The following is a 15312-nucleotide window of genomic DNA, read 5'->3' on the forward strand; positions in this document are numbered from 1 at the left end:
ATTTGTCTACTTCGACTTTCTCTTGTTGGAAAACCTTGTCCTCCTCTTTACTAAAGTCAAGAGCGCATCAATTGATCGAATTGTATAATAAAAGATCAAGTTGCTTCCTAAAGTCATTTCCCTCCACCCGTTCATCTTATGACATTTATTCTATAATATATATAATTCTATACCTTGCCAAATCTACATTACATATTTTCAACTAAATGTATATATTCCAGTTCACTCTAAAAAAATTCGCTAAACTAATAATGAATTGAAAATAATAACTTTTTTTTTCATCGAACACTCTTATGGCTAAAACAATAATAATGAATAATGATTAATTAGTTGGTGTTGCGGGTACAAATTGATAAAACTAATCCCGAAAGTAACATTGCAAGATTGATCCATTCCCTTGATTATTTCCCTCGTAATAGGTGACGTCACCATCCAGAATTGCCCATAGCAAATGATGAAATATGAATGAGCATGCGTGCACCACATGAATGGTGGATATGCAAATTTTGCTTATTATAAAAATAAAACTCATAGATAGTGGATAGTGTCCAGAACACATATAAATACTGCTAGTGCCCGTATAGGTCCCCGTAAGTCCATCAAGTGAAGAAAATAAAGTTGAGTTCCCTAATTAGAGAGTGTAGAAGAAGATGGTTCAGCAAGAAATCAGAAGGGGTCCCTGGACAGAACAAGAGGATTTCAAATTGGTGTATTTTGTTACCATGTTCGGAGATCGTAGATGGGACTTTATAGCTAAGGTATCAGGTTTGAGGGTGGAGGGAGACTGTCAATAGGTATGAATATTTTGGACATGCTAAATTATACATGAAGCCCCCTTTAACTACCTCACTTTGTTGTAGGTTTGAATAGAACAGGTAAGAGTTGCAGGTTACGGTGGGTTAATTACCTGCACCCTGATCTCAAACGAGGGAAGCTGACACCCCAAGAAGAGAAACTCGTGATGGAGCTTCATTCCAAATGGGGAAATAGGTTTGAGAACATACATGCAGACACTATAAGCTGCAGATCCCACAATTTTGATTTCTTCTAGTCTTTTCCTTCCCAATACACTACTTATATATATGTCTTCAATTTATATTCATTTTTAATCTTATATCAAATAGGTATGGCAAAATTGATAGATAACTTTATTTCTTAACTAGTGTGTAATTAAGAGTTTGATCTCATGTACAAAGATTAGTCTTTAATTTTTAGCTAAGAAATATCTTAGTTTATTAAAAAATAAAAAAGGGTATAGCTATGTAGGTTTGGCAGAGAGTATGAGTTGTTCTAAATCATTTGGCACAAAGTTTGATTCTGATAGATGAAAAATGAATTTCTCTTGACCTTATTTTGTGAATTAGTTAGTTCGAATTTTGTTGCTTACTGTGATGATCCTGTGCAGATGGTCAAGGATTGCTCGCAAGTTACCGGGGCGCACGGACAATGAGATTAAGAATTATTGGAGGACTCACATGAGGAAGAAGAAGGCACAAGAGAAAAAACGTGCTGCATCATTAGCATCACGTGTGTCTTCTAGTTGTCAATCTTCACTGTCCTCAAACAACCATGTTGTGGATTCACATGCTTCCAAGGAGGCTGGAGAAGAGAGTTTTTATGACACAGGTGGACATGATCATGATGACATGATGGGGTTAATTGGACTTGGTGTTGGAGAAGACCAAGTTGGTGAAAAGGGGTACACTATGGATGATATATGGAATGATATTGTTGAGTCAGAAGAGAACATTTATAATCTGCAACCTGTGTATGATGGACACAGTGAAGAGGGTTGCAACTTCTCTTGTCCACCTCCAATGCCTTCTCCATCATGGGATGAGTACAATTCTCACCCTCTTTGGGTGATGGATGAGGAAGAAAGTAACAAGATGTTATTCCCTGACCAATATTTTCCATGCTATGACCAAGGAAATGCATATTTCTAACAGACTAATTAGGATTCTTTGTTTACCAATTATGAATATTTTGTCCTTCTGTGTGCCATCTGTCATAATAAGAAGGCTAGCTTAACCTGTACAGCATAGTATGGTCCTCCATAGTGTGACACAGCTGTAATCGATCTCAAGTGTAACTGTAGTCTATTTCAATGTTTGTGGACGTTTTACTTTAAAGAAACATCCAATAGGGAGGTGATATGTTCTGAATGTAAAATATATATAAAGCACTTAAGTTCCCATTTGGATACCAATCAAGATAGCAAATTCGTTTTAATTATATTAAATAATTAGCAGCCACTAGCTACAAATGCGCGAATAATCTCTACAGCTTTTCAATCCGAATCATATATAAGATGCAATACACGGATCGATTAGAATTTAGAAGTCAACTTAGCGCATAAATAAACTTATGGTTCAGGTTTAATATGAGAAAATAATTTTGCACCTTAATCATGGATTATATTTTCCAGTTTACTAATTACACAAAAAAAAATCCAGCTTACCGTACCTCAAATAAAATTGTCTTACCTACATACATATCTAAGAGGCCACAACACATTGAATAAATTGAGGTCTGTTTATTACACTTTTAAGAGAATAAATAAAATAAAATGAAATAAATTTTTCATATTTAAAACTAACTAACTTTTGTTTAAAAATAAGTTTTTAAATAAGTTAATATGAAAAAATATATAAATTAATTTCTGAAAATTTTTATTTATTTTTCTTTTTTATTTGTTTTTCTTTTATATAAGAGAATGTATGATAAGGTAGAAATTTTTTCATATATAAGAATTATGATTTTTGGGAATTACAAATCCTATAAATCATCATGAATCTTGAGAATAATTAAAATATGTTTGGTTACTCATAAAAGTTATAAGAATATTCATACATGATTCTTGATAATTAAAATTTTTTGTTTGGTTACAATAATATTTTCTTGAATTTATAAATATTTTTTACACGAATATTATTTATTAAAATAAACTCATTAGATATATTTATTTACTCAAATCTTATTATAAATATGATATTAAATTATTTTAAAAAGTTAAAACTTATTAAAATTGTTTAAATATAGAATTCAATAAAAAATGCTACATTATAATCAAGAAGAGTAAAATATATTATTTTATTTTATTCAAATAAAAAATAAAAATAAAATAAGTGTTAACAAATACTATTAAAATATAAAAATAAAATAAGATTTAATGATATTATTAAAATTAACAAGACCAATAAATAATGAAATATAAGAAAAAGAGAGAAATAGAAATATGAGAGGGAGAGAGGAATGAAGGAGAGTAATGAGAGAGACACAAATAAAGAACGAGAAAGAGAAAAAAAAGAAAAAAAAGACTAAAACAGGGAAGAGGAGGATGAGAGTGAGTGAGAAAGAGAAAGCGAGAAAAATATATTTTTTATTTTAAAAAAGATACTGTGATCTTTTTATATATATAAAATTTTTCTCCTAATTTATAAAAGCTAGATTGTCATCCCTCGTAGAAAGGTTCATGTGAAAAAGTGAGATAAAATTGATTTTCAAAAAATTATATTCTTAGGAATTTTTTTTAAAAAATAATGACCAAATATGTAAACTAAAATTTTTACTTTAAGATTTTCAGGAATATAAAATTATTTTATATATTAGGCTTCTCTAATTTATGAAAAAATTGATTTAAACATATTTTTATTATCAAAATACCATAAGTTAGTTTGATTTTGAATTTTATAATTTTTTTTTCTCATGTACAACAATAAATTTGAATCCAAAACTCTATGTATAATATAAAAATACACTATCATAAAATTAAAGTAGGAATTAAAGTATATATTTCTTTACTATTTTTTCTATAAGAAATTATTGGCATTAAAATTAAGTGGTCAATTTTGGGCCACCTGTCTAAAAGGGGTCAAATTGTATTGGATTGAGTATACTCTGAATTTAGGTCAAATCAACTATTTTTGGGGGGAATAGTTGTGCAAAAGTTAGAGGATAAGACATGAAAAACTCGTCTGGAATAAGGCCACTTGGCCAATTGCTCATGATATGTTAAGCAATATGCAACCACAATTGCCGCGAACGTGGCTAGTTAATGATAGCATAGTGGACTAGTGTTGGTATCTCATGTACAAAGAATGAACAGAAGAATATCATATTCATATGTAAGACATGTCCTCAAACATGAATACAAAGTCTATCTTTCCAACCATTTTTTTTTTCCTTTTACAATTTTATTTAATATTCTTTCGTTTACTTGCAACATTTCTTAGGACTAAACATAACAATTTTTTTTATTTCAATAGTTTATATACAGCCTTTATGTTTACATTTCAGTCATTTAACGCAATTCTTTTACTACTTTTCACTTAAGAAAGTTCTGAAAGAGAGAGAGAGAACATTCCTTAAGAAAATCACCTAAAAGGAATCACATAGTTGCTGTTACTTGTCTCTCAACTGTTGGCCTCATGCAAAGGAAAAACATATATGAAATAAGGAAAACTAGTATCCATTTGTTAATATAATTAATAAAATAAAAATTACGCAAATTCATCCATTTAAATTTTATATTCAAAATTAAAAATTTTAAATACGAGTACTTAAATTTAAATTAAATGAAAATAAATAAATATTTTTTTAAAACTAGAACTAGTATTTTGATGTATGCAAGATAAATGTTTATATTTTATAACTAAGATTTATAAATATAAATAAACATATGAATAAATAAATATTTTTAACATATAAATTATATTTTAAATTTATAATAAATTATTTATATTGTGGCATATTCTTTTAACTATTTATTTTTTTTAAACATATATTAAGAGTCAATTTAGAAACAAAATAAATTAAAAGAGATAAAAGGTTAAGAAAAATCTCTAAAAAAAATACTATTGTAAAATGAAAATTTCTAAAAAATTCATTAAAGAAGGTCCTAGAAACACTCATGTTCGTGTTTTTCTTCTTCTTCTAATTTATATATGAAGGATAATATTTAAAATATATAAATTATATTTTATATTTATAATATATATATTGTAATATAAAATATATATGTTAAGATTCAATTAAAAAATATAAAAAATAAATTAAAAGAGATAATGTGTATATTGTCACTCCCAATGTTAATGTCATTAAAATTATTATAGCTATTGTTGTGTTGTCGCTCACAATGTCATTATTGTGTATGTTTTGTTCCCGATGTCAATATCATTAAAATTATCATCATTGTTATTTTGTTGTATTATCACTCTCAATGTCAATATCGTGTATGTTGTCACTCCCAATGTCAATAACATTAAGATTGTCATTATGGTTGCGTTGTCACTCTCAATGTCAATTTTATGAAAATTATTATCGTTATCATCACTGTTGTCCCACCATTATCAATGGTGGTTCAGACAACCACAACAATAACGATGATAGTGACAATGATAATAATAATTATGACGATGATGAAGTAGATAATGGTGACGATGACAATTATGTTAACTATTATGATAAAAATAATTATAATAATAATATGTGATAATTTTATTCATTATTTTTTTTTAATTTGAATTGTTTATTTTAATTTAATAGTATTTATCAATATTTCTATAAGAAATATTCGTTGTTTATAACTTGATATGAAACAGCCCATGTATGTATAAGTGAAATTTATTGTAAAGAACTGTATAGGAGAAATATTTGTTCATAAAACAACACAAAACAACACGTGGTAAAGCTTTTTAAAAAATAGTCTAAATATTTGTATTATGAATATAGTTTATATATTAGAAGTTTAATCATGTTAATTATTTAGAAGTAGGATGCAAAGTTTTTTTTTCCCTAATGATGTATAGTCGTCCTTTGTTTTTTTTTTTTTTATAGAAAAAGATCTAGTCCTTACTTAAGCAGTATACTTTTATTAAATAGGAAAATTAGATTAATGAAGATGCATGCTATGCTGAATTGGACACCACTTATCACAATATTTTGTTAACATTGACCTAACAGTAACATATCTTAATCATATTTGCAAATAGGAGCACTTACGTATCATGTATCGATAAAAAAAAAAATCACAAGTAAGAATCAAACCTAAACATTAATTATATGTTATAAGAGTGCTTCAATTCTTTATAATGGAAATTGACGTAAAACTGTATTGACTTTGATCAAACCCAAGCTGATAGTTCGAAATACATGTTACTAAAGTTTAAAATCTCTTTATGGTGGTGTTATACTTTGATAATGACTCAAAAACGGTTAATAAGAGATGAGTGCCTACTAGAAGTAGGTCGACACTCGACACTTAAGCAAGTGACCTTTTTTAATATAGTAACATTTTTTTTGTTCATTTAACATAGAGTATTCTCGTTAAATATGATAACTATCTCTTTTGCTTATAAAAAAAAATTAAATAAAAAGGCACCATGTATCTTGTTAATGTTGTGTGGAGGATGCAGAAGTTATAAAAAAAGTTTCGGAGTAGGCAATTAAAGAGGAAAACAATTTAGGATAAATAATAATTTTTGTTTAAATTAGGAAAATAAAATTATTAAGTTATCCTACTATGAGGAAGTGTATAGTTACCATCGTAAATAAAAGGGTAAAAATATCTTAAAAAATTTGTACAATAAAACATTATATCACATTTTACTCAATAACTCATGTTCTACATTAAATTTTAACAATTAAACTATTAAATTTAAAATTATTAATGCATAGATCAAGTATGAAAAATTTGAAAAAATCTAAAAAAAAATTAATATTCCGTTTCAATAATTTAATTTGACATAAAATTATAAAAATATTTTATATGTTGATTTGAATTAATGAAATAAAGTATTAGATGATTTTTATTTGATACTCCATTTCGTTAATTCAAATTGATAAATAATCATAAAAATATTTTATATATTGATTTGAATATGTATAATGAAATATCCTATATTTTTCATATATTTTAAAATTTTGCATAATTAATTTATGTATTAAAATTTTGTTATTGAACAAATGAATCATTAAAATTTAAAATAGAATATAAGTTATTCAGTGGAGTAATTGAATCTCTCTCCCCTCTCTTTTTATGTATATACTTGCTTAATATAATAACTGATTGTATTTATAGAAATTTGAAATTAGTCGCATTTCTTAACACAAAGTCTAAGATCTCTGAATGATAATATTAATATAACATGATAATCTTACTTTGAGTTTAGATATGATTTATTTTTCATAGATGCATTTTAGAATGGATAATAATGAACATACATTCTATTCTTTTACAACTCACTCTACTTCATTAATATTTTTCTCTGTATCTTTCTACATTTGTTTTTATTATATTACATGTTAAATTTATTACTTTCTCTATTTTTCCTCCTTTTCCCTATGTACCTCTCTTTCCTCATCCCAATCCACCTTAAAATGGGATGAAGGTTCAATATTCTCCATTTGGAATCATGTATGCGAGTGCTGCTAACCTCGATCAACACTTATTATTTGAACTCATCTAAAATTTTGGACAAGATTATCCAACATGAAAATAATTATCTTCTGAAAGAATAATTTTAGGTATTTTTCTTTAGAAAGAACATTTTTAGGCACTTTTTCTTTTAGAGTTTTAGAAGATTTTTTTTTAACTCTTAATTATTTTAATTTGTATTTATCATATTTATTATTAATAATTTTTTTATTTTTAAAACAAATCAGTAATAATTAAAAATAATATTATATTACAACAATTTTTTTTTCATAAATATAAAATATAATTTATATATTTAAAAATATTTATTTATATAAAATTTATATATAATATAATTTATATATTCAAATATAATACTTATTATAAATTTTAATTATATAATAAATATTTAGTCTGAACATACATATTTAAATTTAAAACAGGATTTATTTAATAGAATCATAATAGTTGAATGATATAATTGTTAATAATATAACTTGCACAACTAGTGGGATTAATCAAAACAACAAAATGATTTTGGATTGGAATTGTGTATGTGGTTTCATTATTGGTAATTAGTAAACCCTTCCACAAATTATTATTTAGCTTTATGAGCTGTGAGTGTGTTTTGGAACTAGCATATCCAAATAACGGAAAACTTGCTTTTGTTTGCTGCATATACATAATACAGTTAAATAGAAAGAAAAGAAGTTGTTAAATAATTTTAATAAAAAGAATATTTTATTGATTTGTTATTCTTCACTAAAATACTTAAAAATATTCCTTTAATTATTTAATTTTCGCTAAAAAATAACATTATAAAAAATAATAATAATTTGTTAATTTTTAAAATAAAGATAAAAAAAAGGGAAATATTTAGTAGTATTTGATTGTATCTGAAGTTAAATTAAATTGTCTTCTATAGAAAAAAAAAAAAGTGATTCAAAATAGAAGTGAAGCGGCGAGTTTAGTGTGAAATTAAGGCATGTAGGATATACCCATCTCCAGGGAATGGATGAACATATCGATAAGTTCATATTCATAAGAATCATAACCATCACGATAAACAAGAAATCGAGAGAGAATGTCTCGTAATCGCATCTCCACACTCTATCTTCTCGCTTACAACTCCTTTCAGGCCATTGGATGGTACAATAAAATCCTTCATCTTATCTAATCTCTTTCTTTCTCACTCTCTCTAATCTAATTTCTCTCTCACAGGACAATTTCCCTAATTAACATTCTCCGCAATCTTCTCGCCACTGCCTCCGTCACCGGAACCTACGCCGCCGCCGGCAACTTAATCTGTCAGTTCATTCCTAAACTCCTCTTCTCGCACTTTAATCATTCCATTCCATATATTGCGTAAAACAAACACAATTGAAAAGGAATAAGCGTTGAATTGCTTCATCGAATATTACTCTCTCTTTTGAATAGTTCTTAATTTGAAGCACGAGAGTAGGAAATTTTTTAACGGTAGGGTTTAAATTTTAAAACACGATATATATGAAAATCGATATGGACTAATAGTGCAATGTGTTTACCAAGATATAAAAAATATTTAATAAAATTTCATAGATAGGAAACGAATTTTTAACTCCAACTAAACTAAAGGTAGATAAAAAATATTTAGTAAAATTTGAGTTAGGAAACGAATTTTAACTCCATCAACTAAACTACAAAAGTAAAAGAAGATGACTAATTTTTTTGTTTTTGTTTAAGGATGTAATTGAAAATTTTTAAAAAGTTTTAGAGAATGTAACTAATATAACAGTACAAAATTGGCTCGTAAGGTACCATTCTGCTCTTGTATTTGTTTTAAGAGCAAAGCTGAACCTTTGGTTGCGATTTCATGTCAAAATAGGAATCGAAGCTCAGTCCGGTTAAGAGTCACGATTGCTAAAGTACTTGTGCTATGGATTTTCATAATCAGTTAGTTACTTTGAAGACTATTTAGGAGTGAGAGTAATACTCTAGGGACCAAAATTGATGATATATTCATTAAGAAATGTAGTTATTTTGTTTAATTTTTCTGCTCAAGGTTTTCTGCAATGCGCTGCGTTCTTGGAAGTGATACACGGAGCCATTGGTGCGTTTTACTTCAGTGAATAAGATTGAATTGCTTTGTTAGCAGAATGTAATTTTTACTTTAAAATTGGAGAAGCAGTTTTAACGTTGGTGTGGTGGAATTTCAGGCATTGTGCCCAGCGGGGCGTTGCTTCCTCTTATGCAATGGGGAGGAAAGACACACTTTGTGCTCGCCATTGTTCGGAAACTCGATGAGGTTTTATGGCGCATTTTGAGTTATTGTCGTTTTGTCTTGCCATGGATCTGTATAGCACTAAAAATGGAAATTTTTAAATAAGTGAAGCTTTTCTGTTATATGTTTTACTTTTTTTGTTTAATGCTTTTTGACAAGTGCAGGGTGTGTTGGCAAGACTCATTTCAATAATATAATTCCATTTCTGGTCACTTTCATCTTCATAAGCTCTTTAGGTCGAACATTGTAGTCTAGATTTTAAATGTTTAGGTCGATCGTTTGAGTCTAGATTTTAAAACTCTTCAGTTAGTCCGTTACTTGACAAAATGAGTAATGACATTTACTTTATTATCATTATTTTTAAATAGAGTAAGAGAAGACTAAAATAAATGATTTTTTTTATAAAGTCAGGAACTAATCTGAACTAATAGAGAATTTTTTAAATCTTAGGGACTGAAATGCATGGCCCTTAAATTTTGAGGACTAATCTGAAAGTTTACTCCTTGTTTATGCAATGATTGTGAATCAGACAGAGTCACATAGATGCTAACTTTGTCGTTTTTTGATGCATGCTTTCTGTAGCTCCAGGAATTACCTTCAGTTTTTATCACTTTTCTTGCATGGAGCATGGGTGAGGTAATTTGTTTATTTTTTTTAATGGATGTAGTATATTTAGTTTTCTAGCATTACCTCCAAAGCAGTCATTCATGATATGTAATGTTACATACTCATGTTCGTATCAAGGAAAAAACAGACATTGTTGATAATGTCTCTGATATTTTTAGTAGAGCAATAATGGGAAAATGACTTCATAACACATGAAAAGTTCACTTTTAAACAGATTTTTAGCATTTTGGATTTCAGTACTCCTTTAATGATCCCAAACATTTTCTTAAACCCTATGGTGTACTGTAGGTTTTTTGTATTATTTTTTATCTCTTTTCAAGAGAATATCAGGTGATCTGTTGATGGTGTACTGTAGCCAGGTTTTTCCTTTTACCGCACTAATGCTATCTTATGTCTGCAATCCATGAAAATTGTGGTATAAAAGAAATATATGATCTTTTTCCCGAGTAAGAACGATGACTGGGACTGCAATCTTTGGAGATGCAGGTCATCAGATATTCACATTATGCTTTTAGTTGTTTGGGAAATTGTCCTTCGTGGATGACCTATCTCAGGTATTTGTCCATTTTATTCCATATTCTCTAAAGTTGTACAAATATAAGGTTGATAACTTCTATTATATTCCATTCAAGTATATGCTTGTTGCTTTATCCTTTAATTAGGTACACTGCGTTTATTGTGCTGTATCCTTTGGGAGTGGGTCCTGGTGAAAGTGAGTTCATATTTCATAAATCAATATCTCCCTTCTATCTCTACATTTTGTTTTTGAATGAATTTTAAATTGATTTTACTATTAGTCTTGACTTCTCACCCATTCCTTTCTTAATCAAATGTCATCACTTCATAAAGTAACTGATCTGTTAATATAATACAGTATGGATTATGTACCAGGCGCTTCCAATTATAAAGAAGAAAAATCTCTATGCAGATTCCTTTTCAGGCCTCCCATTTAGTTATTATGATTTCCTTAAGGTAAGTTCTTAAAAGTAATCAATAACCCATAATCTCAAACGGATCTTGTAGTTGACACTTGACATCAATTATTTATGGTGTTTTTTGGTCTCCTATTGATTGGGCTTTTGATTACTGGACTTTCTATAGGAGAGGGGGAAGCTTCAAAGTAGTTGTGTCAAACTGTCGATGCATTTGGGTAAAGAGCTTAATTAAGGGTGCATTTGGAAAACTTATTTAGACTTATTTTATGACATAAGTACTTGCGTAGGCTTTTTAGAGAGATGATAAAAATAACTTATGATCAGTCCTCAAGTTGTTTTCAACATATTTCAATAAGCTCTTTAAAATAGCTTATGAAAACTGCTTAAAACTTTCATGAAAATAGTTTAATGTTATTTTTCTTCAATTATAAAAACAACTTATACTAGCACTTATATAGTTATACGATAAGCACTTAACCAACAAGTGCTTAACTAACCTATTTACCCAAACGAGTCCTGAATAATTGAATAGGATTTTATTATGTAAGCACTTATGTATAAGGTGTTTTTATTATTAAATAAGAAATAAGATTATTTTTTTTGGTATAAAAGCTGTAGGTTGTTTTCATAAACTATTTTGGAGAGCTTATTGAAATAAGCTAAATATAACTTATAAACATATCATAAGTTATTTTCATAAAGTCTCCCAAGCATTTACAAAGTTACACTAGAGTTGATGCCGTAAGTCCAAATAGATTGTACATAAGCTCTTCCAAGTGCCCCTAATCAAGTGTGACTCAAACTGGTTTTTGCTGTGTATCAAATGCCTCTTTTCAATTCATTTTTGTCTATTTAGTACGCCCGTGAATTGTTTATTCTTTTTAAATTATGCTCCATTTCTCTCATTCAGGTTGTACTTACAGTTTATCCATTCCTCTGGTTCAAACTTTACTTGCATATGTTCAAGCAACGACGTACAAAACTTCATAAACGCAATGAAAAGAAAAAGGCGTGAGGAGCTTTTATAAACACCATTCCGCTTGGTTAGTGATATTGTATTGATTGCTGAAGTTCTGAACTTGTATTTTTAGCTCCACACACGAAGTATTTAGTTGAATTATTTTTAATAACGTTCTGTATGTGACACTAAAGACATTTATTCTGAAATTCATTTATTTGCTTCTAAACTTTTTCCTTGAGTGGATAATACTGTCAAATAATGTAATTGTTAATTGCAATTAAGATGGTGGTAGGAGCTTGAAGAAAGACCTTGATTTGTAATATATTGCCTATAGTATAGTTCGTGTGGATTAATAATGATAGCTTGCTTATAAAATGAGTTAGTTCATTCTTATTCTGAAATATTGCATTCAAGTTGGTTGTAAATGTGTTGTAATTCAGTTTTCTGATTATGGGCCTGTGTATCTGTTAGAGACCAATTATTAAGTAGTATGACAAGTTAGCAACTGTTTCTGGAACCCAAGTATCCTGAATAACTGTCATGAGACTTGGACTTTTAGTATAAAAACCGTGTATGTACTATCAGTGTGATGAAAAATTCTTCTGATGTGTTTTGTTTCGCTGCTCTAAATCTTTATAAAGTGTGTGTGTGCGTGTGAGATAGTGTTCTTGCACTAACAGATGATGGTTATGGGCTTCAGGATAGTAAGCATTGTTTATATTCCCTCTCTTTCTAAGGATCATTTATAAGAATAAGATGATGGAAAGTTTGGCTAAAACTTCGAAGATTAAATGTGACAATTACTTGGTAAATGATCTTATAGAACACAGGACAAATGTAGCGGAAATCAAAACAAGCAAATGCAAACATGTGAACAACAAAGAGCACCCTCATGGGAATCAAAGAACCATCACCCCAGCCCCCAACTTGGGGAATTTAGGTCCTAATAATCTGTGACGGGTAGCTGTTCATAAGAGCTTGGGGTGATGAAGAAAATCTCGTACACAACAGCAGCAATAGCGGAGCCAATTAATGGGCCGGCCCAGTAGACCCAGTGGTTGGCCCATGTCCCACTAACAACAGCAGGTCCAAAAGAAACTGCTGGGTTCATGGATGCACCATCAAAGGCACCACCTGCCAAGATGTTGGCACCCACAATGAAACCAATTGCAATCGGAGCAATTATCCCAAGGTCACCCTTCTTTGGGTCCACTGCAGTTGCATACACTGTGTAAACCAAACCAAAAGTCATCACAATCTCAAAGACAAGTGCATTTGCCGCTCCCACTCCAGAAGACAATGCAAATGCAGATGTTTCCTGCAATGGAAACACAAAAAAGTAAGAATATATCACAATCACAAGGACAAGTGCATCTTGGAATGAATGAAAGAATATATGTAACATTTTAAGTTTGCAACGTGTCTTACCAATCCACCAGTGGCAAATTTAAGCAGCAAGCAAGCCACTACGGAGCCGAGCAACTGAGCAATCCAGTACAAAATGCCTCTGAGGAGGGTTATGTGGCCTCCAATAAAGGCACCAAATGTGACAGCAGGGTTAACATGCCCACCTGAGATGTTAGCACCAACAGAGACCGCGACAAAAAGAGCAAATGAATGAGATAGTGATGCTGCCACCACCCCAGCTGGTGTTGCTGAGCCATTGTTTGTGAGTTTGTCTGCCAAAAACACCAAAGAGTTCATGGAGTTATTGCATAGTTCCAATTGTTGTCAATGAAAACCAGACACAGAGTAGAGTTGTGCACAAAATAAATAAACAAAGTCCTTACTATATGCCATGCCAGAGCCTTCTCCTGCAAAGACAAAGATCAGCATTGAGATGAACTCAGCTAGAGCAGCCTTAAGTGCATCAGCTTGCCCCAACTCTGAAGGGTTTCCAATGGAAATTCTCGAAATCGGCATCTTTTTTCTTAGGTACAAGATTTCAACTATAAGCTTATATATAATGATAATGCCTTGTGCTTAGTTATGTTAGCAAAGCTTCTTGCTCTAACCTTTACTCAAATGCTGGTTATATATATGCTAGGAACCTTTGTAAGAGTCACGTGGGAAAAAACGAAAAAAGAGCAACTTGTCCTACAATAATTTGTATAATATTTTTCTTCTTCCATCACTCATTTATTTTTTCTTGTCTCTCTTGTTTATAAAAAATATTCTGTTAAAAAATTAATAAAAAAAACTTATGTATGATTTTACAAGTAATTAGTATAAAAATAATAATGTTAAGGTACATGAAAATTCATAATTGCATGAGCCTTGCTTCATTTTAATTAAATTGTAAACAGAATTTGACTTTCGATAAATACAGATGGGGCGCCTCCGTTTTGTTCCCGTGCAGCCACGTGTACGGTGCGATGTGATGTTATGAGGCTGCACCACCGTGATGACCAATACGCGATGGTGGGTCCTTCAATTAGCTTTAGGACCGACCGATTTTGGCGGTATGTTGGTTAGTTGTGCTGGATTTCATGAATTATATTATTTATATATATTCTTTAAAATTTATTTGTTTATTATTATTTTTTTTATCATTCATCTTATGTATACTAGTGGAAGAAAATACATCATGTGCTTACGGTAAAAAAAAGAGAAAATAATAAATATCCTAATAATTATAGGATTATTGGAGATTATATATAGTTATTAAAAGTAAAATAAGAAAGATAAAAGTAATCACTAAATAACTGAATGACTAAAAATTTAATTTGGTCCTTTATAATAATTGTTTGTTTCAATTTAATTTCACTTTTATTTTGGGTCTCAATTTGATCCTAATAAATTAAATTGTTGTAATGTCGAATTTTTGTCTGAATTATTTAGACGGAGTTAACTGTTGGCCACGTGGATGCCACGTAGAAGCTACGTAGATGTCACGTGGATGGCAAATTTTGTCATGCATCTAGAACCAAAACGGCCCGTTCTGTAATTGAAACGGTCTGTTTCGGTTGCACCCATGGTGTGTAAATTTTGCATTTGGAACGTGCCGTTCCAGATGCATTATTTAACACCAACGCGTGCAGCAAAACGGGCTGTTCTGGCTTTTAAAACGGGCCGTTTTGGATTCAGAACGAGCTGTTCTAGAACGCCAACC

The 15312-nt window shown here is 29.8% G+C and overlaps 3 protein-coding genes across 5 annotated transcripts; 2 read left to right on the top strand and 1 right to left on the bottom strand.

The window, feature by feature from the left end:
• Window positions 1-606: 606 nt before the first annotated feature.
• Window positions 607-2209, top strand: LOC109798274 (transcription factor MYB48). 2 transcript variants are annotated; one of them, XM_083062085.1, is made up of 3 exons: window positions 607-758; window positions 861-990; window positions 1406-2209. In XM_083062085.1, the coding sequence occupies exons 2-3, from the start codon at window positions 962-964 to the stop codon at window positions 1944-1946; spliced, it is 570 nt and encodes a 189-aa protein (XP_082918211.1). In that variant the 5' UTR covers window positions 607-758; window positions 861-961; the 3' UTR covers window positions 1947-2209. The 2 variants fall into 2 exon arrangements, with proteins under 2 accessions (XP_082918211.1, XP_082918210.1); XM_083062084.1 differs by having other exon boundaries at window positions 656-794.
• A 6155-nt stretch (window positions 2210-8364) lies between these two features.
• LOC109798479 (Protein-tyrosine phosphatase-like, PTPLA) lies at window positions 8365-12520 on the top strand. 2 transcript variants are annotated; one of them, XM_083062810.1, is made up of 10 exons: window positions 8365-8566; window positions 8639-8724; window positions 9459-9506; window positions 9613-9701; window positions 10260-10313; window positions 10791-10858; window positions 10967-11016; window positions 11179-11276; window positions 11406-11454; window positions 12150-12520. In XM_083062810.1, the coding sequence occupies exons 1-10, from the start codon at window positions 8502-8504 to the stop codon at window positions 12227-12229; spliced, it is 687 nt and encodes a 228-aa protein (XP_082918936.1). In that variant the 5' UTR covers window positions 8365-8501; the 3' UTR covers window positions 12230-12520. The 2 variants fall into 2 exon arrangements, with proteins under 2 accessions (XP_082918936.1, XP_020214379.1); XM_020358790.3 differs by lacking the exon at window positions 11406-11454 and having other exon boundaries at window positions 8372-8566.
• A 467-nt stretch (window positions 12521-12987) lies between these two features.
• On the bottom strand, window positions 12988-15312 carry LOC109798478 (aquaporin TIP1-2). Its single transcript, XM_020358789.3, has 3 exons — window positions 13991-15312; window positions 13629-13879; window positions 12988-13518 (listed from the first exon to the last, which is right to left on the bottom strand). The coding sequence occupies exons 1-3, from the start codon at window positions 14121-14123 to the stop codon at window positions 13144-13146; spliced, it is 759 nt and encodes a 252-aa protein (XP_020214378.1). The 5' UTR covers window positions 14124-15312; the 3' UTR covers window positions 12988-13143.

The sequence above is a fragment of the Cajanus cajan genome, chromosome 8 (genome assembly GCF_000230855.2).
Source record: "Cajanus cajan strain Asha chromosome 8, NIPB_CcT2T_4, whole genome shotgun sequence".
Lineage (NCBI taxonomy): Eukaryota > Viridiplantae > Streptophyta > Magnoliopsida > Fabales > Fabaceae > Cajanus > Cajanus cajan.